This window comes from Pteropus medius, unplaced genomic scaffold (assembly GCF_902729225.1).
Source record: "Pteropus medius unplaced genomic scaffold, Ma_sr-lr_union100, whole genome shotgun sequence".
NCBI classification, from domain to species: Eukaryota; Metazoa; Chordata; class Mammalia; order Chiroptera; family Pteropodidae; genus Pteropus; species Pteropus medius.
This window is the reverse complement of record NW_024352710.1, coordinates 9,064-35,741: the sequence shown is the minus strand read 5'-3', so window position 1 is coordinate 35,741 and position 26,678 is coordinate 9,064. Positions and strand designations below refer to the sequence as shown.

The window sequence follows — 26,678 nt, the reverse complement described above, 5'->3', positions numbered from 1 at the left end:
AACATTCAGCATACATTGAGAAAAATTGAGATAACAAAGACTGAAAAGAGGAGGATTCGAAGATCCAAATTCCCGAAGGGGAATGGAGATAAGGCATGCGCAGAAGAAAATGGATGACTGTGTGTGTGTATGTATATATAACTATCCTTTACATATTTGTAATGATAACCACACACAGAAGATTCAGAACTGAAGTATATAACATAAAACAAGAAGAACCAGAGGCAAAACACACAAAAGCCAACTGAAATAAAGAAAACAGAAACACAAAGACAAGGAAGCAATGGAAACACTGAGCTACCAGAAAGCAAAAGATAAAATGGCTATAAGAAGACCTCATATTTCAATAATCACCCTAAATGTAAATGAACTGAACTCACCAATAAAGGTCACAGAGTTGCAAAATGGATCAAAAAACAAACCCCAACCATATGCTGCCTGCAAGAGACACATCTCAGCTCCAAAGACAAATATAGACTCAAAGTAAAGGGTGGAAAATTATACTTCAAGTAAATGGTATTCAGAGAAAAGTGAGAGTAGCAGTACTACTATCAGATGAAACAGACTTCGAAATCAAAAAGGTAAAGAAAGATACTGAGGGACACTTCATAATAATAAAGGGAATCATGCACCAAGAATACATAACAGTTATTAATATCTATGCTCCCAATCAGGGAGCCTCGAAATATGTAAAGCAATTACTAACAGAACTAAAGGGAGAAACAGACCAAAACACCATCGGAGTAGGGGACCTAACAAGAGCGAGCCCCAATAAACAACCAAATGCTTCATCTTAAAAAACTAGAAAAGGAAGAACAAATGAAGCCTAACGTCAGCAGAAAGAAAGAAATCATCAAAATTAGAGCAGAAATTAAATGAAATTGAAAACAAAAAAAAATTTGAAAAAATAAATGCAACAAAGAGCTTGTTCTTTGAGAAATTAGTAAAACTGAAAATCCCCTGGTTAGACTCACTAAAGAAAAAAGAGAAAGGATGCAAATAAACAAAATCAGGGATGAAAGAGGGGAAATTATGACTGACATAGCAGAAATACAAATGATCATACAAGAATACTATGAAAAAGTATATAATACCAAATTTAATAACCTAGAAGAAATGGACCAGTACTTAGAAAAATACAATCTTCCCAGACTGAATCAAGAACTGGAAATTCTAAATAGACCGACAGCTGTATGGAAATTGAAACAATCATCAAAACCTACCAAAATGGAAAAATCCAGGACCAGATGGCTTTACCAGTGAATTCTAGCAAACATTCAAAGAATATTTAATGCCTATTCTCAATCACTTCCAAAATGTCAAAGAGGAGGCAATACATCCTAACTCATTTTTTGAGGCCAATATCACTCTGATAACAAAACCTGGTAAAGATAACACAAAAAAAGGAAGCTACAGAACAATATCTCTCATGAACACAGATGCAAAAATCCTAAATAAGATACTAGCAAACCGAACACAACAACATATTAAAAAGATTATACATTGCAATCAAGTGGGCTTCATCCCAGAGGCAGAGGGATGGTTCAACATACGCAAATTGATTAATGTGATACACCACATAAACAAATTAAAAAATAAGAATCATATCATTATATCAATAGATGCAGAAAAAGCCTTTGACAAGATACGGCACCCATTTATGATCAAAACACTTAACAAAATCGGTATAGAAGGAAAATACCTTAACATAATAAAGGCCATCTATGACAAACCTCAGCCAACATTATACTGAATGGTGAAAAAATAAAAATCTTCCAAGATCAGGAACAAAGCAAGGCTGTACACTATTGCCACTGTTAGTCCATGTAACATTAGAGGTCATAGCGAAAGCAATCAGGCAAGAGAAAGATATAAAAGGCATCCAAATAGGAAACAAAGAAGTCAAACTGCCACTATTTGCAGATGACGTGATTCTCTATATAGAAAACACTAAAGACTGCACCAGAACACTACTAGAAACAATAAGCAAATACAGTAAAGTCTCTGGATACAAAATCAACATTCAAAATTCCATAGCATTCCTATACTCTAATAATGAAGCGTCAGAAAAAGAAGTGGAAAAAATTCCTTTTGTAATTGGAACAAAAAGAATAAAATACCTAGGAATAAATTTAACGAAACATGTGAAGGACCTATATAATGAAAGCTACAAGCCCCTGTTAAAATAAATTGAAGAAGATACAAAGAAATGGAAAGATATTCCGTGTTCTTGGATTGGAAGAATCAACATAGTTAAAATGACCATATTACCTAAAGCATTATACAGATATAATGTAATCCTCATCAAAATCCCACTGGCATATTTTAAAGAAATAGAACAAAAAATCATCAGATTTGTATGGAAGCACAAAAGACCCTGAATTGCCAAAGCCATCCTGAGAAAAAAGAACGAGGCTGGAGGCATCACTCTGCCCGACTTCACATTATACTACAAAGTGACAGTAATCAAAATGGCATGGTATTGGCAGCAAAACAGACACACTGACCAGTGGAACGGAATCCAGAGTTCAGAAGTAAGCCTACATTTATATTGGCAAATAATTTTTGACAAAAAAGCCAAAAACATACAGTACAAAAAAAAGCCCTCTTCACAAAATGGGAAAGTTGGGAACTGGAAAGCCACCTGCAAAAGAATGAAACTAGACCGTTGTCTATGACCACACATCAAAATTAACTCAAAATGGATTAAGGACCTAAATATAAGACTTGAAACAATAAAATGCATAGAAGAAAACATAGGAACTAAACTCAGGACCTTGGACTTAAAGAGGATTTTATGAATTTGGCCTCAAAAGCAAGGGAAGTAATAGCTAAAATAAATGAATGGGACTACATCAAACTAAAAAGCTTCTGCTCAGTAAAAGAAATTGTCAACAAAGTAAAGAGACCACCATCCGAATTTGCAAGCAACACCTCCGACAAGGTCCCAATATCCAAAATATACAAAGAACTCATACGACTCAATAACAACAAAAAACACAAATGATCCAATCAAAAAATGGGCAGAGGATCTGAACAGACTCTTCTCCCTAGAGGACATACAAATGGCCAACAAATATTTGGAAAGATGCTCAACATTGCTAGCTATTAGAGAAATACCAATCAAAACCACAATGAGATATCATCTCACACCTGTTAGAATAGCTATAATCAACAGGACAAGTAATAAATGCTAAAGAGGATGTGGAGACAAAGGAACCCTCAAACACTGCTGGTGGGACTGCAAATTGGTACAGCCACTATGGAAAACAGTATGGAGGTTCCTTAAAAAAAGTAAGAATTGATCTACCGTATGACCCAGCAATCCTTCTACTGGGTATTAACCCAAAGACTTGAAAACTCATGTCTGAAAAGATATTTGCACACCTATGTTCATAGCAGCATTATTCACAGTGGCCAGGACCTGGAAGCAACCGAAGTGTCCTGCGAGAGATAACTGGCTAAAGAAGCGGTGGTACATATACACAATGGAATATTAGCCATAAGAAGAGATGAAATACTGCCATTTGTGACAACATGAATGAACCTTGAGATAATCATGCTAAACGAAATAAAGCAGAAAATCACATGATATCACTTATACGTGGGATATAAATTTAAAAGCAACAAATGAACAGGACAAACAGAGGCTCATGGACATGTATTATATACTAGTCTTTACCAGGGGATAGGGGTTGGGGGAGGAGGTAAAAAGTAGGTAGACGGTTAAAGGGAGTCAAATATAGGGGCATAGGGGGAAGGTGAAGTGGGTAAAGTGGATCAAATATATGGTAGCTGATGGAAACTGGACTTTGGATGGTAAACACACAATAGAATATGCAGATGTCAAATTATAATGTACACCTGAAAATTATATAATTGTATTAACCAATGTTACCCCAATAAACTTTTAAAAAATAAAGAAAATAAAATTAAAGAAAATAAAAAATAAAAAGAATACATTTTTTGATGTTTTTTTAGTATTTTTCCAACAAAACACTAAAATAATTTTAATAAGGGAATAATGTATAATCATTGGACACAATAGCAGCTAAGAGTTGTCAAATGCTTTATATTCATCAATTCATTTAATTTTTATATCAATGTGTTGTGGTTGGTATAATGAATGCACCATGGCTCCGTGCTACAAATGAGAAAAAATGGCTTTAACAGGTTAAGTAACTTGCTCAAGATTGAACAGCTCTTACTTGGTTGGGATGTGAAACAAGGCAAGTGGTTTTACAGTCCATCTCTCCAGAATTAGATTTTACTCCCAGGTATAGTGACTTACTGATGATGACCAACAAATAAAAAACTGCTTTAATTGTGCATTAGATACTTAACTTCAAGAACAATTGCTTTGAATTTGTATGAAACCACAAAAGAAAAAGTCCACAAATAGCTAAATCAATCCTGAGAAAAAAGAACACAGCCAGAAGTATCATACTCCTTGACTTCAAATTATACTACAGAGCTACAGTAATCAAAATAGCATGGTATTGACAGAAAAACAGAGATGCAGACCAATGGAACAGAATTGGGAGCCCAGAAATAAACCCACGTATATATGGGGAAATAATTTTTGACAAGAGGCAAAAACATACAATGGAGAAAAGAAATCCTCTTCAATAACTGGTGCTGGAAAAATTGGAAAGCCATGTGCAAAAGAATGCAACTAGACTACTATTTGACACTAGACACAAAAATGAACTCAAAATGGATCAAAGATCTAAATGTGAGACATAAAACAATAAAATACACAGAAGAAAACATACACAGAAGAAAACCTTGGTCTTAGAGAAGATTTTATGAATTTGACCTCAAAGGCAAGGGAAGTCAAAGCAAAAACAAATCGATAGGACTATATAAACTAAAAAGCTTCTGCACAGTAAAAGAAAACATCAACAGAACAAAGAGGCAATGAACCAAATGGGAGAAGGTATTTGCAAGCAATACCTCCAATAAGTGGCTAAGATCCAAAATATATAAAGAACTCATACAACTCAACAACAACAAAAAATTCAATTTAAAAAATTGGGCAGAGGACTTGAACAGACATTTCTCCTAAGAAGACATACAAATGGCCAACAGACATATGAAAAGATGCTCAACTGCACTAGCTATAAGAGAAATGCAAATCAAAACCACAATGAGATACCACCTCACACCTGTCAGAATGGCTGTCATCAACAAGACAAGAAATAACAAGTGTTGGAGAGGCTGTGGAGAAAAAAGGAACCCTTAGACACTGCTGGTGGGAATGTAAACAGCCACTATAAAAATCAGTATGAAGTTTGCTCAAAAAATTAAGAATAATGCTACCATATGACCCAGTAAACCCTATTCTGGGTATCTACCTGAAAAATCTGAAAACATTTATTCATGAATATATATGTACCCCTATGTTCATTGCAACATTATTTACGGTGGCCAAGACATGGAAACAAAGTGTCCTTTGATAGGTGATTGAAGAAAGATGTGGTACATATATACAACAGAATACTACTCAGCAATAAGAAAAGATAAAATGCCACCATTTATGACAACATGAATCTGAGAATATTATGCTAAGTGAAATAGTCACATGGAAAAAGTCAAGAACCATATGATTTTGCTCATATGTGGGATATAAAACAGAAAGCAACAAATGAACAAACAAAACTAACAAAAAACTCATAGACACAGATAGTAGTATATTGATTGGTCACCGGAAGAGAAGATGGTTTGGGAGAGGTACAAAAGGGTAAAGGGGGTCAAATATATAATGACAGAAAGAGTCTTGAATTGCAGTGGTGAACACATAATGAAATATACAGATGATATATTACAGAATTGTGCCCTTAAAACTTACATAATTATATTGACCAATGTCACCTAAATTCATTTAAAAAAATTTAAAAACAGAAAAAAGTATACAATCTAGTGCTTTTAGTATATTACAGAACATGCAACCATCACAAGTATCTAATTCCAAAATATTTTTGTTATTAAATTTTTTAATAGAACTACTTATAGTTTTTTAAAATTATTTATTTAATTAGTTTCAAGTATACACTACATTGGTTAGACATCTATATAGTTTGTAAAACGATCCCCCCAATTATTCCCTCCCTTCCCTGACCCTCGACCTAGTCAATGTATTAATGCTAACTGCATTCCCTATGCTGTGCTCCCTATCCCCGTGACCATCCATCAGCTACGAATTTGTACTTCTTTAACCCTTCACCCCATTCTCCCAGTCCCAACCCCCTTCCCCTCTGTCTGTCATCAAATTGTCCATTATATTTGTGAGTCTGTTTTGATTAATTTATTCAGTCTTTAGATTTTGCATATAAGTGAAATCATATAATGTTTATCTTTCTCTGTCTGACTTAAATACCTTCTAAGTCCATCAAAGCAATATCTTTTTCCATCCCTTTCCTTTTAGTCTGTGTGTGTCTTTTAATCTCAAGTGAGTCTTTTGTATTTTTTCTTCTTAAAGAAGTCCCTCCAACATTTCTTGTAATATTAGTTTGGTGGTAATAAATCCCTTTAGCTTATTTTTGTCTGTGAAGCATTTTATCTGTCCTTCAACTCTAAATGATAGCTTTGCTGGATAAAGTATCCTCAATTGTAGATCCTGGGTCTTCATCATGTTGAATATTTTTTTGCCAAACCCTTCTGTCCTGCATAGTTTCTTTTGAGAAATCAGCTGCCAGTCCTATGGGTGTTCCCTTATAAGTAATTATCTGTTTTTATCTTGATGCTTTTAATATTTTCTTTGTATTTAACCTGTGGCATTTTAATTATGATGTGTCTTGGTGTGGGCCTCTTTGGATCACTGATTTTTGGAATTCTGTGAGTTTCCTGGGGTTTTATGTCCATTTCCTTTACCAGGTTAGGGTGAAGGAAATCATTATTTCTTCAAATAACTGTTCAACATCTTGATTTTTTTTTAGTTACATCGATCAGACAGATATTTGGACCCTTAATAGTATCTCATATGCTCCTTAAATTATTTTATAGTCTTGGCATCTTATCTCTTGCCATTCTGCTTACGTGTCCTTGGCTTTCCTATCCTCTAGATAGGGCATTTAATCCTTTTCTTATTCACTTTATTTATTTCTTGGTTTATTCCATTTAATATACTTCTCATCTCAGAGAACGTGTTCCCAATTTCATGCTAGTTCCCTTTTTTTTTGATTTCCATTTTTACGTTTTTTTATCTCTTTGTTGTAGTTCTCACTGAATTCATCTACACTTCCCCTAAGTTCATTGAGCATCTTTATAACCAGTGTTTTGAACTCTGCATCTGTTAGATTAATTGACTCCATTATATCTGGATCTCTGTTCTGTTCTCTCATATGGTTTCTGCTTCTTTGTCTTCCCATTTTGTCTGCCTTTCTGTGTCAGTTTCTATGTACTAAGCAAAGCTCCTAAGTCTTCCAGTCTTATTAGTGTGGATTTGTGAAGTAGGTATCCAGTGGCACAGTCCCGAGAGGGGTTCAGCTGCAGGCCAAACTTAGCCCAAGCCTCTACCCCTCCAGGGCCACCTGTTGAGATTCAGCAAGCAATCCACAGATGCTGTGCTTATAGTTGCCTCAAAAGGCCACACCAGAAACCGAGGCCAGCTGCCTCCAGTGTGAGTCTAGGCATTGCTCAGCAAGGAGGACCTGACTTGCTGAGGATATACCTGGATGTGGCTTGGGTGGAGCCACGAGTTGGGGGAGGCGGGGTTTCAGGGAATCCTCTGGGAGGAGCAACCTCCATTATCCGGTTTGATGATGTCTAGGCTATAGCAGAGCTGTGTTTGTGCACTGGGAGTGGGGAGGGCTCAAGAGGGAACAATGGATACTGCCAGCACTTCTGTACAGAGCAAGTCTCGTCTCAGCCCTCACTCTGACGATGTCTCCCTGCAAGTCCCTGGTGCCCCCCCTGCATGCAGCTGAATTGGCAATGGTGCTCAGAGCGAGCAGGTCCATCACTGAGAAAATCCGCTCGCGGACCCGGCCCCTTTAAGAGCCTCTGCCGCTGTCGCTACCGCAGCCTCCATCTCACTCAGCCGCTGGAAACCGGGCAGCCCTGAGTCCTTGCCCTGTCCTACCTTCTGCTGTCACAGGGTGATTTCTTGTATTTCTCCCTATTTGTATGGCTTGTTCATCTAGATCCTAGGCAATTTTTCCTTGCTGCTGCTCCTTGTTCCTGTCACAACTTTGAACTGGTTGCCAGAGAGGTGAACAGAGTCTCATCTATGCCATTTTTTTCAGTCCTCTAATTCCGAAATATTTTTATCACCTCAAAAAGAAACTCTTTAAGATAACAGATCGCTCCCTATTCTTCCCCTTCCTAGACCCTGGCAACCACAAATCTGCTTTCAGTTCATATGAATTTCCCTATACTGGACATTTCATATAAATGCAATTATATAATATATGACTTTTTTAAACTGCTTCTTTCACTTATTGTAATGTTTTCAAGGTTTATCTGTGTCATGGCGTATATCAGAACTGTATTCTTTTTTATGACGAAATGATATTCCACTAAATGGATATACCAGATTTATCTATCCATCAGCTAAAAGACATTTGGATTGTCTACACTCTTTGGCTATTAGGAACAATGCTGCTATGAACCTTCCTGTACAAGCTTTTGAGTGAATCTGTTTTCATTTCTCTTGGTATATTAGATGTGAGATTACTGGGTCATATGGTAACTCCATGTTTAATATTTTGAGGAACTTCCAAAAAATGGTCCACAGTGAATGCTTCATTTTACATTTATACCAATAATACATGAAAGTTCTAATATCTCCACATTCTTATCTATACTTACCTTTGTTTCACTGAAAACCATCTTAGTGTGTATTAAAGTGGTATCTCATTGTCGTTTTCATTTGCATTTCCACAATGACTAATAATGTTGAGCATATTTTCATGTGCTTGTTGGTCATTTGTACATCCTCATTAGAGAAATGTCTATTCAAATCATTTCCCCATTTTTAGATTGTCTTTCTATTGTTGAGTTGTAAGTGTCCTTCAGATATTCTGGAAAGTATACCCTATCAAATATGAGATTTGTAAATACTTTCTACCATTCTGTGGGTTGTATTTCACTTTCTTGATAGTGTTCTTTAACACACAAAAGATTTTAATTTTGATGAAGTCCAGTTTGTTTGTTTCTTTGGTTGCTTGTGCTTTTGGTGTCATATATAAGAACCATTGCCTGATTCAATGTCATGAAGATATCCACCTATGTTTTCTTTCAAGAGTTTTTATAGTTGTATATCCTACATTTAGGTCTTTGATCCATTTTGAGAAATATTTGTATATGGTGTGTGGTAAGGGTCAAAATTCATTTTTTGCATGTGATTATACAGGTTCCAGTACAATTTGTTGAAAAGACTATTTTTTTCCTCCATTAAAATTATTTTGACCTAGTTGAAAATCAAATGACTACAAATAATCAGGGTTTATTTCTGGACCCTCAATTCTATGGTAATGTCTATCCAAATGTCAGTACCATGCAGTCTTTATAACAGTGACTTTGTAGGAAGTTCTAAAATTGTGAGGATAGGGAATTATCAATCCTCCTACCTATTCTTCCTTTTCAATATTGTTTTGACTATTCTAAGTCCATTGAATTTCCATGTGAATCTTAGGATCACCTTATGAATTTCCTGAAAGGAGCCAGATGGGATTTGATAGGAATGGTGTTGAATCTGTGGACTATTTTGAATAGTATTACCATCTTAACAATATTAAGTCTTGTAATCCATAAACATAACATGTCCTTCCATTTTTAGGTCTTATTTAATTTATTCTAATATGTTTTTAAGATTCAAAGCATATTTTTTTTTACTTTAGCTATATGTCTTCCTAAGTATGTATTCTTCTTGACTCTGTTATAAATGGAATAATTTTCTTAATTTCATTTTAAGACTGTTCATTGTAAGTGCATAGAAATACAAATGATTTTTGTATATTGATCCTGAAACTGTGATAAACTTATCTATTTTAGTAGCTTCTTGGTGGATTCCTTAGGATTTTCCATATACAAGGTCATGTCATCTGAGCATTATACTGTTTTTTTAAAAAATCTTCACAGATATCATCATAAAATTAGTATACATTTTTCACAGGGCTATTTTATTTCTGGAAGCAAAATATCCAAATATTTATTTTTCCAAGTTACCTATGAGTTCCCATTATTCAGCACCACATTCTCTGGGTTCCCTCCTCTCCTATATCTGTGCACCCTCAATACTCACTTCTCAGACCACAGGAGATTCATCCCAGACTGGGTGGAAAAAGCCAGCACCATTTCCTTCTGTTTCTGGGTGAACGTGATCAGGGAGCTGGAGGTGGGTGCGATCACTGGGACAGAGAAAGCACTCAGGGTCTTTTTAAGGATGGCATCCCTCACAAACAGCTCATCGTTCACGATGAATATACTGGAGGAAAAATGGGCCATCAGACAAATGATGAATGGACAATCCCATGCCCCCAACAACAATTCTGCTCCAAATGCCACTTGGCAACCAGATTCCTTCCATTCCTGGCTGTGCCTGCCCACCACCATCACAGATTGACTGGTAGCTGTGTCTCTTCCACAGAGCCCACCCTTGGAGAGATCGTCTACCAGCTTCACAGGATTTGTAGTTTTAACTCCAAAATATTTACTCTGTAAAACATCCCAATAGAGAAGACAATCTAATCCCATTTTCAGAAGAAGACACTGAGTCACAGAGAGGTGATGTGACTTCACCAAGGTATAATTCTAGTGTTAAGGTCAGGAAGAGAATCCAGTGCTCTACTCTACTTCCAGAGACCACTATGCTCTTAACCCCTGTGCTGGACTGCTTCTTGGATCTACCTGTTGGCTTCCCATAACACTGAGGAAACCCCGAGGACCTGCACCATCACATTCCCACACCCGAGAGCCCAGGTTGGGCTGGGTGTTCCCACCCATGGCACAGGGCTCACCTGGAACTGCTGGCAGGTATAGCGATGAAGGTCCGGGTGAAGGCACGCACAGAACCCTGAGACCTTCCTTCCACTTCAAAAACAATAAACAATACTCCCTTAGAGTCACACACACTTCACAAACTCACACAGCGTTCCCCAGTCTGGGTCCGACTCAATACTCATGCCCAAGGGGACAACTGTACATTAAGAGTCAGAGTATTGGGAATGGGGAGGGCAACAATAGGGGCAATCTACTCCCACTGACAGGGATGCTACTATGTGCCAGGCTCTGAGGCAACCAGTTCACAAATTCATTTAATTTTTCATAGCTACCGCAAAGGCAGGTATTATTAGACCAATTTGCAAACGAGGAAAATGAGAGGTTACATAATGGGCCAAACTTCAAACTGTAAAGATCTAAGATGAGAGCCGTTAAACTTCGGTGTGTGTCCCTAATGCCTGAGCTATGCAGAATGGATGCAGGTCAGACCAGGTTGGTTTGAGGGCAGAGTGGAGGCAAGAGAACACAGAGGGAATAGGAAGGAAAGGGAAAGGATCAGGGAAACTAGGAGTGTTTTGAGAGGGAGCCCAGCCATGGGAAAGGAGAAGTTGGGTATCTGGAAAGGGGACTCTACGTACACTCACCTTCCTTGAACACCCCATTGACAGAGAAACAGAGCATCCTTTCCTGAAAGGGAAGAGCCCAGGCACAGAGTCACCACCTATACTTCCTACCCACCTGTGTCTTTCTGGGCCTGCCGAGGGAAGAAGCAGGGGCTCACCGTCTGGAACCACATGTCCACCACGAAGGAGCTGAGGTCATGCTGAGTTTTGGGCAACACACAGAGGGAGCACACAGTGTCATGTTTTGTATGCCTCAACAGCTGAACCCGCAGGTCTGTGGGGAAAGGAGAGCAAGGGTCAGGGTAGCCACACCCTGGGCCCTATGACTGATCCCTTTACGCCCCCTTTCCCTGCTCAATTTTCCCCATCACACACGCACAGGGGTCCTTGAGGTTCTTCATATTCCTGTTATCCTTGAAGTAGTCGCACAAGCTGCTTCTAGGAGCAAAAGAAACAAGAGGTGGTGGTCGAGTCAGCGTGCGTGTTTTCAGGAACTGACCAGTGTGTGCTGGGGAGCCACAGGGCTCAGAAGCAGAAGCTGAGCTGTGATACTCACGGAGATGGGTCTTCAGGGTTGAAGGGTATGGTCAGGGAGAAGTAGGCTTTGTCATGATAAGCACCCAGGAGACCCTGTCGGTCTCCAGAGTCGTAAATCAAGTAATATCTGTGGGGGAAACAATGAAAACAGTCAAGCTCTATGGTCTGGATCTCAAGTGGAACTTGGAAGTCCCTGTAAGCAGACCCATGCTGAGGTGGCCTGGTCTGTCCTAGCCCTCCCCATTCCTGGTGTTCTCAGTGGTACTTACTGCTGCAGGAATTGCATGATTAGATTCTTCAGTGTCTCAGATGTTTTGTGGCTTTCCTGGAATCAAAGGACATTTGAGACTACATAGGTGATAAAGCCTCCCTTGCAATACCCTTAATGTTGTTGATCTTTCTTCCTCACCTTGCAAGGCTTTCTTAAGTAGGGTCTGTCAATGTCAATGATAATTGGTGGAGGTAACATCTGGCCATCCTGCAGAAGGGAAGAGGAAGTCATCAGTGCAGCCCAGGGAGGTGGCTTTGGATGATCAGGCAAAGTATGGCCACAGGAGAGTGGGGGTCAGAGGTCAGGTATGAAAATTCCCCGGAAATTCCATCAGCAATATTAAAGGGGCATCTTCATCATGATGTCCTAGAAGTCTCTACTATTATATACAACTTTATCTTTCTCTTTCTCCCTCTCTCCCTCCCTCTCTTTCCTTATCTCTCTATCTCCCTCCCTTCCTCCCTCCCTCCCTCTCTCTCTTTCTCACCCTCTTTATGTGCATGTATGCACGTACGCATAGGTTCATAGATATTTTTGCAAAGAACATATTCATGTCTTTTTGAGGAGTCTATGTCCCCTAAACTGGATGAATTTCTGATGCAAACACATAATCTATGCAAGACACAAAGGGCTTGAGGGTAAGTGTGGAGGCCATCAAAATCAGTAAGAGAGAATAATGAATGTAGGCACTTACCAGGCGTGACAACATGGGGAAACATTTCCTGATGGCACTGTCCAAAACCAAAAATATAAGTGACTGACAGTTCAGAGTTTTGAAGCCTCTCTCCCTCTCTCCTCTCTCTCCTACTCTCCATGCTCCCGGGTAGCTCTCACCTAAACTGCCCCGTCTCCCTTCTCCGGTGCCATAAGAAACAGCATTTGCTGCCCAGGCTCCAGAGCTTCTTCCCCCATCCTGCCTCCCCTTCTTTCTCCAAGTCCACACTGAAGGCTCCACAGAGAAAAGGGAATGAGGTGGGAGCCCAGAGCTGTGATACCTCATTGGGGGTCCAGCACTCTGCCAGGACCAGGACATGTCCCAGAGATAGCCAGGGATGCTGGGGCAGGAGACAGAGAGGGGAAGAGAAGGGGATGAAGAGAGAAATGGAGTGAAGATAGGAGGAAATCTATGAGGGAGACGAGGGGATTAGAGACAAGGGAGAAAGAGAAAGCAAAGCAAAGGGAAGGGAAAGAAGATCTGCTATGGGTTGAGGGGCGGTGAAGAGGAGAGAAGAAAGAGGACATGGTTCCCCTGTTGAAGCCCTTTCCTTCATCTTTCCCTGAGATCTCAGGTGGGAAAGGAAAACATGCATGTGTTGGGCTGGGGTCCCACTGAATGCTGGTTGAGCCTTTGTCACTTATGGGAGCTCAATCTGAACTGGGCATGGGAAACCCAGCAGCCACGGGGGCAGAAGACCTTCCCCAGAAGGAGTAAAGGATCAGGCCCCAGCTCAGCATGGAGGGTAGAGGGTCTGTGGCCCCCTCCTATGATCACCGCCTTCTCCCCTCATGGCTCCTGTGCACCTGTGCCTGTCTTAGTTGGTTCTCTGCCTGAGGAATCATACCCATGTTGGGCTACCCAGGGACCCTCTGAAAGACCAGGCAGGAAGATGTAATGTGTGGAGGGAGGGAGAGGCAGTGCTCTGAAAGGCCTGTCCTTCTGTCTCCTCAACCCCCTCTGCCCTCTGCCTTCCACTGCTACCTCGGGAGACCCTCTGTTCACTGTGCATGGCCCACTTCTAGCCCCTTGACTCAGGGAACCCTGGATTCTCCCAAGGATGTCCCAGCTCCTGGCACTGGACCAGAAGAATGCATGTCATGATGGCAGCCACCAGGACCTCGGGCCTCAGCATAGGGCAAGAAAGTCCCTATGTCAGCCTGGGATTCAAGGGAAGACCTTTCTGGAGCAGTGGAAACAGGACTCCTCTCAGGGAAATTGGGGGGAAGCCCCATCTCGGCTTGGAATAGGACAGCCAGCCTCAGCACGAGACCCTGGGCTGGAGGACCCTTTTCAGTGCAGGGCACCACCATCTGGCTCAAGGCTGGACCATCCTGGTCCTGGTGAGGAAGGGATGTTTTGCTTCTTGGAGCACACTCTTGTGAGAGCATGCTAGGAAAAACTAGGTGCAGACAAAGACAGTAGCCCCCAGAGCTCCAGAAAAGGTAGGCAGGTCAAAGGAAGGAGAGGAGACCTGTAGGCACAGGTGAGGAACACAGAAAATAAAAGGCAAGGACTATTCCTCCTCCCAGAGAACCAAAGCTGCCACCTTCTACAGATGGGCACTGTCAGGGGATAGTTCAGTCTCCCAAGAGGCAAGGATCCCTAGCAAGGGTGACAGTGGTTATTACCAACCTTATGTAGGTGGACTGGTCTGGGAAGGTGCCGCATAAGGGGTTCCCTTCCAGCCACAGCTCTTCGAGTTTCAGGCCATTCATCTTGTCCAATTCATATGCCGACTTCAGCTGAGAAATATAAGGAGGAAACTGGAGAAGGAGTCCCAGGGAAAGAGGGACATCTGGGCCCCTGTAACCGCAATCCCCTCCCTCCCACTCTGGTATCTTTGCCTGCCCATTATCATCACTCTGATGAGTACCACCCACCACTCTCAATCCAACCTGGATACCTCTGGCTACCTCTTCTTACCTCATTTCTGGAGAGATTCAAGATCTTGACTGTGGGGGCTATCTGTATAAGGTCAGACAGGCCATCAAGTTGGTACAGCTTGTTGTTGCGTAAGTTCAAAGACAACAGCTTTGGGGAAAGAATTAGGGTGATGGTTACTAGCCAGAGCCTTGCAGACAAATCTCCCCTCTGCCCCATCTGTTCCACTCTCTACCATAACACCAGCACTAGGCCTAAGGTCTCACCTCAGGGAAGTTCTTTTCAATGATCTGTAGGGTAGCAGCCATGCAATTTCTTCTATTTAAGATTATATCAATGTCAAGGCCCACCAAGTCTTCAAGAAGCCGAGAGGAGGAAATCAGAAAGCTGAGAGGGGTCCAGGGCCAGCACCAACCCCTCCCGCATTATCAGCTCTAAGTCTCCCCACCAGGCAGACCACTCTGCCCTCACTGGCCATAGAATTACTGCTGTCACCCATACCTGGGTCAAAGCGGAGCTTATGAAGGTCAAGAGCTTTCTGGGAGACATCATACCGTTTGTTCATGGTCAGCTGTAGAGGGAAATGGAAACAACCACTCTGAGGCTGTAGTGATGACAGGGAAATCGGGGGCTGGAGAAAGACAAGTTAGGTCTGGGTGTGGACACAGCTGTACACTGAATCTCCATTACCTTTAACTGCTCCATTTCCTTTGGCTCCAACTTATTCCGCACATAGTAGGGTACCGCAGAAGTATTGACAAAGATAGCTATCTGCAAGAAGTCGAGGTGGGTTATGGACAGTCATTATAGTTCCAAAGAAGATGACCAGCCACTGTCCTGTCCTCCTGCCCCAGGACTAGGTACAGGTAATGCCCTTGGCACGCACCTTTCGGTTCTCCTGGTCATAAATCTTGTGGCTGACATCCATCAATGCAGAGGCAATACTAGCATCCTGTACAAAGAACTGGGCCCGTTTTTTCACATAGTGGAACTACAGGGATTGAAACAACAATAGTGTCAAAGGGCAATGGCTGCTGCTGAGCCAGGTCTCTTCCGCTTCCCCGTGTTCCCTCATCTGACTTCAACATCCTGTCTTACATCCACTGGAGTGAAGGGGACACTGCAAAGGCTCTGGATTGAATTAATTAGCCATGTCTTGTCATACTTTATCCCACCAGGAACCTGAAGGTGAAAAGAAAGAAAAGGAGAGAGGGGGAACAACATGGAAATAAGGCCAGAGAACAGATCTAACACAGTGTTCTTTTCTGACCTCCTACTGGACTCTAAAGGCTTTCTAAAACAGGGACTGCAGTCATGACTTCTTATGTTTTTGCCAAATATGGAATTCCTTAATCCCTTATCTCTCCATTCAAAGCTCTCATACAAATAATCAACTTGATGTGTTCGATGTGATCTTCCTTTCATAAATTTCCAGGAGATCCTACCTAGTGCACACACTGCTTGCCCCTGACAAGGTCTCCAGAGCCTTGGCCCCCCATCTCCTACACTCAGCTTGAGCCAAACTGAGACAATCCAGAGTGGAGTTGCTCCATCTTTTGTCAGTAGTTCCACCTTTGCCTTTAGACAGTCTCTTCCATTCTCCCTACAGTCAACCTGTCTCCTTTATATTGTTTCTCTGAATTTGCACTCAGATAAACAAGAATGTTAAGTCCCAGTAAAAAAAAGGAAAGATTATACACTGTCTCAAGCAAAGTACCTAGCATCTCAACATGAGAACAACATTACTCCACCTGACCTTTCTCTCCTTGACATTTCATATATTTTTTTCAGGACACTTACTGTGATCTTGAACCAGTTCCCCAAGGTTCCATTTTGTGTGTTCTCCCCCTCTGCTTCCTCAAGAGGTTTTGTATCTCTCCAAACAGTAATCTGGATACGGCCTTCAATATGCACTTTCACTCTCCTCTTGTTGCATTGGAGAGAATAGGGAGTGCTGCAGGGGGTGGAGGGTGTAAAGAGGAGAAAGGCTATAAATGTTAAGAAGTCTTCTATGCACCCTCGCCTCTCCAACACCAGGACTACACTTAGGACTGCTCAACCATGATTTCACTTCGAGCAGTCTTCAATTTTCCAGTGACAGAAGAAGACCATGGAGATTGAAAGAGTTGCATACTCTTGGGGGCCGCTACATGCAAACCAGGCTGCCTGGTCACTTACTGTCTTACTCGGGGCTCCTCCTGGACAGCTCTCAACCCCTCATTTCCATCATCCTCCTGGAAGTGGTAAGGCTGAAGCTCGCATCCACCACGTTCATAACGAGGGTTCCTCTTGTCAAAATTACCTCGGAAAGAACCCCAACCTTTCTTGCTTCCTTGAGGTGAGCTACCACGATCATTGTCTTCGGAAAAGGGGAACAAAAATACAAGTTTGAAGACACATCTGTGGCCCACTTACCATGTACCACGACTTAGGCTAACACCAGGGTAGGGCAAGCAAAGTGCCAACGTCCCTTAGGGACCAATCACACAAACCCCAAAAGGAAACTCCTCGCCTGTCTAGTAGGAGAGGCTTACCGACAGGTGGTGCTATCATGGGAGAGCTCGTGCTGGGTGAGGAGATGGAGGAGGAGGAGAAGGAGGAGGAGAAGGTACCTGTGTTGAATCTTTTTAAAATGAGCACGATTTATAAAGAACGGAGGTGCATGCATCCATGGGATAGACTGGACACCAGCCATACACCAGGAAGGCATGAGAATCTTGGCTCTCTCAGGCCTCTCTAACAACTACAACAGCACCTGGGAGGCAAACTCTGTTATGCTTCCCAAACCCAGTCAGCCACCAAACTGATTCCACTAATACTCAGCAAGCTGTGCTTCCCTTGCCAGCGCAGTACAAGCTTTAATGTCAGGTAGAGCAGGGGTAACAGCCCCCTAAACTCTCTCCCTCCCTCCAGCCTTGCTCTCAACAATACTCTGAATTATCCAGCGTGAGATTTCTCTTTGCCCAGTCTGAAATGCTTTTCAGCTCAGGAGACAACTCAGTCTAACATCAGCTCTTCTATAACAACAGTCTGAATGACGAACTGGAATGATGTATCAACTACCATTTCCAAGTCTCTAAGGGTCTTCTTTTCTCTTTCTTTCTTGCTTTTCTATTTACTCACTTAGTTTCTTATTTATTTTATTAAATTTATTGGGGTGACGTTGGTTAATAAAATCATATAGGTTTCAAGTGTACAATTCAATATGTCATATGTATACTACATTGTGTGTTCACCACCTAAAGTTAAATTGATTCCTAATTTGATTCCACTGTAGTCAGAGAACATACTCTGCATGATTTCAAATCTTTTTAAATTTGTGGAGGCTTGTTTCAAGGCCCAGAAGATGGTCTATCTTAGTGAGTGTAACACAGACACTTGAAAAACATTGTACTCTGCTGCCATTGGGTGCAGAGTTCTATTCGTCAAGTAGATCCCATTAGTTTATTGTGCTATTCATATCTCCTATATCCCTGTTGATCTTCCCTCTAGTAATTCTACGCCTTGCTGAGAGGGAGTGTTGCAGGCCCCAACTCTTATTATGGCCTTGGCTATTTCTCCTTTCAGCTCCAGCAGTCATTGCTTCATGTACTTTCAGGCCCTGTTGTTTGGTGTGTACACACTTAGGATCCTTATGTCTCTCTGGTGGATTGACCCTTTTATCGTTATGTATTGCTTCTCTTTGTCACTTATTCATTTTCTTTGCTCTGACATCTACTTTATTGGGCATTGTAGCCACAGGTATGCTTATAAAGTGTCTTGGTTGTATTGCACCCTGTATTCACTCCTAGGACTTGTATTGCTGTTCACAACCCCCCCACCCCACCCCACTGCAGATGCTCTCACCAACGTATGTATGAAAAGATTTGGAAGCTTTTTGGCATCTACAGAAATAAGATAGTCTCAGTTCCGTCTCCCATATCTGGATTCACTAAGGGTGTTTTATTTTTACCACATTCAACTGAAACAGTGTACTAGCAGACAACAACACTAGCGATTTGCAGAGAGGGAGGATCATGGGAATTAGACTGTTAGAAACCAGCTTCTGTTTGGTTTTAATACCTAAGGTTTTCTAGGTTTGTATGTTTTACGTCTTGTACAATAATTACTCTGTGTTGACTCAGAACCACTTATGAGTAAAACTCCGTTCCCTGCTGATCACTCCACGGTGTACTGATGACAACCAAGGCTCATGTTAACTCCTTTGGGATGTCATTGCTGTCACCGTGTGGCCCACTGTCAGGACAATCCTGCAACTCACAACCTTTGGCACCTTCCCTGGAAGTGAAACTGAACATGGATAGAGCATGAGACCGAGAGATGCCACTTGCTCAGTCCCCAAAACTTAGAGGCAACCTGGAGTACTGCACGTCCCAGTGATCAGGCAATTCTCTTGGTCCCGTTCCCAATGTATATCCAGAATCTAGTCACTTCTCACCACCTCTATCGCTACCGCCTTGGCCAAGACACCGACATACATCTCCTGGATTATGCTGCCTTCCAGCTAGTCCTTCTGCTTTCATCCTTGCCTGCTCACCATCTGTTTTTCAACCCAGCAGTGGAGCGAAGTCAAATTATTCCACTCCTCTGCTCAAAACAATATAACAATGGTTAAAAAAAAAAAAAACAACCAAAAACATGAGTTCATGATCCTATTAAACAATACTAACAGCAGGAAATCAACGCATTTTCATGAAAATCCATCGATAAAAGTAAAAAATCAAACATTAAAGGGAGGAGTAACGGTACGGGGTATATGTATGGCATATAGCATGAGCCAGAGTCATTTTCGAGAATCGACATTACTTCAGAAATAACGTCACCGAGGGAAAGTGTAAAAGTGAGCAAGCTAACAGCTACAGCAATCTCCAGAATGACCAACTAAGTAGGTTGGATGCATAAACAAGGCCAGAGCCCTCCCTCCTCAAGGCGATTCAGACAAACGTGATCTCAAGTATGGCCTTGTTTGGAGAATTTCACAGGAGAGTGGGCGTGTGATAAAAGCCACAGAGGTACCACACACACACACACACACACACACACACACACTGAACATTGGCATCTCAGTGTGATTCCTGTCTCACAGTCAGTCATACTTCCAGAATCAAAGATGACAACAGTATTATAAAGCTGCTAGTGCCTCTCGCTCTGGCTGCTAAGTTCCCACTCAAGCTCCAGCAGGTTTTAGCTGATCCTCCCAGAAAGAAAGAGTCATTGTGAGTATCCTTTAAGATATCACGTGTGTTCATATGGTTATTTTCTGGGTCATTTTGGAATTCTGCCTACATCATTGCTATGCCACTGAGTTCATGGCACGGCATCCCTGCTACGGTAGGGAAGGAATGGAGTGAGAAGCAAACCCATACCTGCCCAGCAGCAACCAACATTTGCTCTGTGTTGGGCAGACTCACTAGATTTCTTTGACCTCCTTACAGATGCCCCATGGAAGAGTGTATTCATGGTCCCTTTTCAGGTCATGAATATTGGGCTCACAGGTGTTAATTACAATTTTCAGGATTTCTCAGCCAAGTAAGTGGTAGAACAGGAAATGTGCCCTTGCCTATCGGTCTGTATTCACGTCCTAAGTTATTCTCCAGCTCCTGCAGTGGTTCTCTTTCAATGGTAAACTTTCAGGTCTCAAGAATAGCTTAGTGAGAAGACAGGAGATGATATTTTGTTCTCAGGAGCTAGTCCCTCCTGCTTGGGTGGGCCCGAGCGTCTTTGACCAAGTGGAGAAATCTGTCTTGGGCTAGATGGAAAAATTGGATTATAGATTTCAGATTAGGGGTCACTCTGAGTTGGCAATGTCTGGCATATAACAGAGGCCTAATTAATATGTGTTAAATGAATGCATGTAATGTAGATTTGGGATCATCAGCCAAAGCACTTTAGAGCATACGTCCATCTTATACATTTCTACCCTCCTCTATTTACTCCAGACAAATTTAGGCCGCAGAATCATTTCATGACATACTCTGTAAAACTACTGTGATTTGAAATTTTTTCTTTTGCAAAATTAATATTTTTTCATTAGTGTACAGTTGGAAAGAGAGCAAAGTCCTTCCTGTTGACTAACGCTAAAACTATAGCTTCTCTGATGTCAGGAAAGGAAGCTTTTATAAACAGTGGTTACAGAAATGAGAAGAAACCTTCCTTGTATCCAACAGACATATCTCCCTGGAACTCTGGTGTGTGTAGGAAGAAAGTTGTGGTCTACAGATATGTCTGTGGGTGCTCAGCTTTGAGACAGACGGTATGCATGGCCTGTGTCTCAGAGGAAGGGGAACGTGTATGTGAGCATGGGTGCGTGCTAATATTTTCCGTTACACATTTTTATAATGAGGTTATAGATGCATACATTCCAAATCATGTTGGTCAATGCATTGCCACACAAAACTGGATCTTACCGTATATTTTGTTTTCGTGTGTTATATACTACATGTGGCTCAATTTTGGCCCTTTTCCTTAATATGCTGTTTAATTTTTTTACATATTGGTGTTGTAATATTTGAATTATTTTTTTAAAAAATTAAAGTAATAGAATTCTCTATAAAGAGTATTCCATTGATAGAGGCCAAATTACCCAGTGGAGCATGGCTTGGGTTTCTGGGCAGGTCCAGGATTTGGGTCCTTGCTCTAAAGCTTCCCAGAAGTAGCACATGAATATTTTATTATTTTATTTTTATTGAGAAAACATTGGTTAATAACTTTATATAGGTTTCAGGTAGACAACATTGTAATTCAAAACCCATATTCCATTTTTTGGTGTCAAGTACTCTGTTAATCAAGGTTCCCACTTGCCTGTGCCACAATCCATCCTAGCTATTTCATAAAAATAAGACATCTTTAATAAAATATACTACATAGCATACGAGAACTCTGTGAGGGCCAGAAAAGTGGTTTTGGATGCTGCACAGCCAGGGCAAGCCCATTCACGCTATGGGGCTATGATAGCAGAAAACACCACTGCTGTCTGCCCGCTACTTGACATGTGTGACAGAGACCGAATTCTAGAAACTCTGCTATGGTGTGGAGACCTCTCCCATCTTACGTAACTGACCCTGCACGTGGCCCCCACGTTACTCAGTTCCACCTCCAAGGCTCACTGTGATGCGTATGTTTGATACACGGAGATCTGTTTGGGACCCTAGACGCAAGAGGCTCTAGTACATGCACACGCACACTCACATAGGTCTCCATTCTTGTTTAGCCTTTCAATCTCTATAGTACAGGAAAGCATATGAGTGTTTACGAGTGTCATACTACTTGCCGAGTAAGCCAATTCATAGCACATTTCACAGAACCAATATATTCTTTTGCTATTATAAATGGTATATTCACAGTGAAAGTGTTATTTTCTATTTGTTGCAATTATTTTGTGTGTATTAGTCTTACATCCGATAAACTCGTTAATAGATATTATTTTTGTAGATTCTCTTGCATTTTATATGAAGACAATCATACTTACACTTTTGTTTCTTTTCATGTTTATACAATTATTAATGTATGTATGTATGTATGTATGTATGTATGTATGTATGTATTCACTTATTTTGCCTTACCGCAATGCCTAGGAGACTCAGTTTAGACCTTGAGCAGAAGCGATTATGAGTCATCCTTGCCTCTTCTGATTTACAATGAAATACTTTCAATGTTTTACTACTACGTATGGTGTTTGTTGTCGGTATTTTTTAAATACCCATTATCGGTTTAAGAAAATATCTTTCGATTCCAGTTAGCTGAGAATTATCATTGTTATACAATCTTGATTGGTTGTCGAATTTTATTGTACACCTTTTTTTCCTGGAATCTTTGAGATAATCATCCTTTTCTTACTCTTTTATCTTATTCATGTGTGGAATTACATTATGGATCTCTAATGTTAAACCAACATTGCAAGTTTGGGAGAAACACAGCTTTGTCATCCTGTATTATCTGTTTTACCATTGCTGGATTTAGTTTGCTATTATCTTATTTTTATTTTTTTGCATTTTTAGAACTAATTGAGATTGACTGTTAACTTTGTCTTCTCACGCATTGTCAAGAATACATTTAATATTTGTACTTTTATTTCTTCAATATAAAAAGATTATATTTTTACTAGAATTTGTCCATTCAATATAAATTTTCAAATTATCAGCATATCTTTTCCATAATATTTTCTTATCTTTTACATCTTTACTATAAGTGCAAGCTTGACATCTTTTCCATCCCAAAGTTTCTTATCCGTGCCTTCTAATTTTCTTGACCCATCTTGCCAGAGGTTTGTTCATTTTCTTATATTTTGAAAGTACTTTTATTCAACTCTTTCATATCTGTTATTTATTTCATTACTTTTGTTATTTTTCCTTGACAACATAGAAAGGCATGAGATTATTTTTTATTAAGAATAAGACAAATGAAAAGTCTTTTCATCTACTATCTGGTTTTCTTTTATAATTTTTATCCTTGAATAGCATGGATATCCAAATATACAATACATTTATTTACTTGGAAAAGACCTATGGGCAATGATGGAGATTTAAATCAAGTCTATCATGTCTATTCAATTCCGTTGCTGGAATATCAGATGATTAAGGGAGATGGAATTGCAGCACTGAAGTAAAGGAATTTCTATTATAAGTGTATATGAACTTCATTTAAGAGGATAATGTACAACGTAGAAAGAAGTAGCAGTAGAAAGAGCATGGACCTTGAAATCATATACATATCTGGAATGTGGTCTGTCACTTACTGCCTATGTGATTTTAGGGAATACTCAATCTCTCTGAGCTTCAGATTCTATCATGTGGTAGTCAGTAGTGCTGTTTGCTAAGTGTTTCCATTTCTTCCCCGTTCTGGGCACCTGATAGGACTGCACTTTCTGACCTCCTTTATTTGCGTGTGGTTGTGTACATGACTAGTTCAATGGTTTGTGAGTGACATGTCTTATTTCTGGGCAAGAACACATGGCTGTTGGCTTGAGTCCCTCTAGGGCCCTCTTCCCCTCAGGCACAGTGACTGACAATTTCCAATAAGAATTGCTCAGACCCCCAACATCCATCACCTTGTGATAGACATGCACCTGTCATGGACATGTAGTACAAGTGAGGAATAAGCCACTGCCATTTGGGGGCCGTCTATCACCACAGAATAGCTCAGTCTTTCCTGTCTCATATATCTCATTTGTAAATTAAAGCAACACCCTCTCAGGATTTTTTTCTGAAAATTAAACAATTTATACGATGAGGTTGTCACAGTGCTTCACATGACAACCTCATCGTATAAATTGTTTAATTTTCAGAAAAAAATGGCAGCTATAGTTATTAAATAATAAGCTGGTTTTTTTAAAGTGTAGAAAATTGGAATAAATGAGAGATACAACATCAGCTCATCTTTACAGGTAAGTCGTATCTTGCTCTCAACAGCGGGGTGCTTTACTTGTTGCTATCGATTAGACTTCCTAATGAAAGCGGAAAGATTAAACAAGAGAGACAGAGACTAACACAACAAGATAAAATGAGTTAAAGAACATTAAGTAGTTTCTTAATAAGAACCATAGGCTATACATATTAGTAAACAGACATTACGTCGTTCTTAGTAAACATAGGTACAAGATACTAATGTTTTAGAAGAGAATTAGTTTGAACAGGGTACCTTAAGTTTTCCGAAGAACTCTAGTACCTCAAATGGTCTGTGGAAAAATGTTCCATTCCCGTATACATTGAGGAAACTGCCTGCTATAGACTGAATGTTTATGTTTCAACCTAATCTCCAACGTGATGGTATTTGGTGGTGAGGCCTTTGGGAGGTGATTAGGTGACGAGGGAGGTGCCCTCATAAAGGCAATTAGTGCCATTATAAAAGAGACCCCAGAGGGCTCTGCTGCCCTTTCTGCCATGTGAGGACACAGCAAGAAAAGAGCCATTTATGAACCAGGAAGTGAGCTCCCACAAGACACTGAGCCTCAATTTTGGACTTCTCTGCCTCCAAAGTTGTGAAAAATAAATCTGCTGTTTATAAGCCACCCGTTCCATAGTGTGCTGTTATAGCAGCCTGAATGAATTAAGACACTACTCCTCTCTTCGAGATTCAAGTTGCATATTAGCACATTATCTTTAAAAATACTACAATATGGAAATCCTTTTACCTTCGTTTCTGTATGTCCCATATTTCTTTAATGGAAGGACACATTTTTGTTGCTGCTGTCTCTCCGACATAGTATCTTGTAGAACGAACTTGGAAGTGCTGAAATGAGAGAAATATACAGTGCATATAATATAATTAAAACAGCACAAGTGATAGCAGTCTTTAACCATTTATCAAACAATATTTAAATTATCCATAAATGTAAAGACAGTCCTTTATTTGTTGAACTTTACTCACTGAGTACCATCAACATGAGTTTTATGAAATGCGAGTATCGCTTATAACTTTACTTAATATGTTTTCCCTAAATAAATTCACTATTGTTTTCCACATGAAGAAAGGAGGGAATTTTCAAGGAGTCTAAGAAGCAATGGTTAGAAAATCAAAAGCTAATAGTGTCTGGTTGGACTAGCTTAAGCCATTTAGAGATCCCAAGCACAAAGGGATTACCGCATCCCTCCCCACATGCACTTAAAAAACAAAACAAACAAACGACAAAAACAAAAAAAGAAAATACTACTGTGCAGCCAAGTAAATATAAGAAATAAATTCTGAATCTTCACATGATAGCTACTTTCACTTTTATTGAAAAAAATCAAATCGAATTCTTTTTAATAAAATTCTCTCTCCTTCGCTCTCTCTAGAAGTAAATAAGAGACAGAAGTTAAAATCGGATTTGGAATCGTCTACACAAATTGGCATCTAGAACGTCTCTGGTGTCCTTAACATGGTGAGAGTAGCCCAGAGGAAGCCATCGCAAGGCACAGACTGTGAATATCGCAGGGTGATAAGCAGGAGCACGGCTTTGGTGTGGGAGTGGGGAATAACAAGAGAAGGGTAGTCCCACCTGGTTTCCAAAGCCCGATAACGGAGAGAAATCTGTTAATTCCTCCCGTACCCTCTCCTGCACTGTCTTCACCTGCTGCGCCTTCTCACGCCGCCAGTTCTGGGACAACTTGTAGTAAAGACTCCCGTCCTCCCGCCGCATTACTGCTCTCCGCGGCAGGATATAAATCCGCGGAACGATTGGGATCTAAACCAGAGTCTCAATGAAATTTCCCCTGAGCCAGGGCCGGGACGACAGTTCTAAAACTTTTCTGAATCTGCAGGCTCGCCTCCTCAAAAAGCTAACCCCAGCTATAGTTCATGAGAGTTTCCACAATTTAAAGGGCGGACCTCATACACGACCATAGTTGGTCATAAGACTGCAGGGCCCATGTAACCCACAGCTGTGGAGCCTACCTGACTTCCAGTGTCGTTCGTCTCAGCGAGCACAATGCGGAAGTCCCCAGTGTACCGCAGCCTTTAATCAGCACGAGGCTGAGTGCTGAGTCTCGCGTGATCATAGCGTGATATGTAACCATAGAATATATGTGGACAACAGTGATTGGGTAGCAGCTGTGATCACGGGACTGTAAGGGCTTCCTCTATTGATTGTAAAAGTCATATGATGGTAGGAACCACGTGGCCTCTGATTCATGGTTCTGCGGAGTTGTAGCCCACACTTTCTCGTGATAGAAATGTCTAAGGCTGACATATAACCATAATACATGGCCATGACATCCATATGACCCTA

At 40.7% G+C, this 26,678-nt stretch overlaps 1 protein-coding gene across 1 annotated transcript; it reads right to left on the bottom strand.

The window, feature by feature from the left end:
- Positions 1 to 10,242: 10,242 nt before the first annotated feature.
- LOC120589522 (nuclear RNA export factor 2-like) lies at positions 10,243 to 26,090 on the bottom strand. The gene is made up of 21 exons (XM_039847023.1): positions 25,950 to 26,090; positions 25,553 to 25,572; positions 25,104 to 25,201; positions 17,153 to 17,342; positions 16,775 to 16,928; positions 16,073 to 16,156; positions 15,861 to 15,965; positions 15,665 to 15,745; positions 15,476 to 15,545; positions 15,241 to 15,329; positions 15,017 to 15,124; positions 14,726 to 14,835; positions 13,070 to 13,106; positions 12,514 to 12,582; positions 12,374 to 12,429; positions 12,124 to 12,231; positions 11,947 to 12,005; positions 11,726 to 11,841; positions 11,589 to 11,631; positions 10,962 to 11,034; positions 10,243 to 10,429 (listed from the first exon to the last, which is right to left on the bottom strand). Exons 1-21 carry the CDS (start codon positions 26,088 to 26,090, stop codon positions 10,243 to 10,245), a joined length of 1,998 nt encoding a protein of 665 aa, XP_039702957.1.
- Between the last annotated feature and the right edge of the window lie 588 nt (positions 26,091 to 26,678).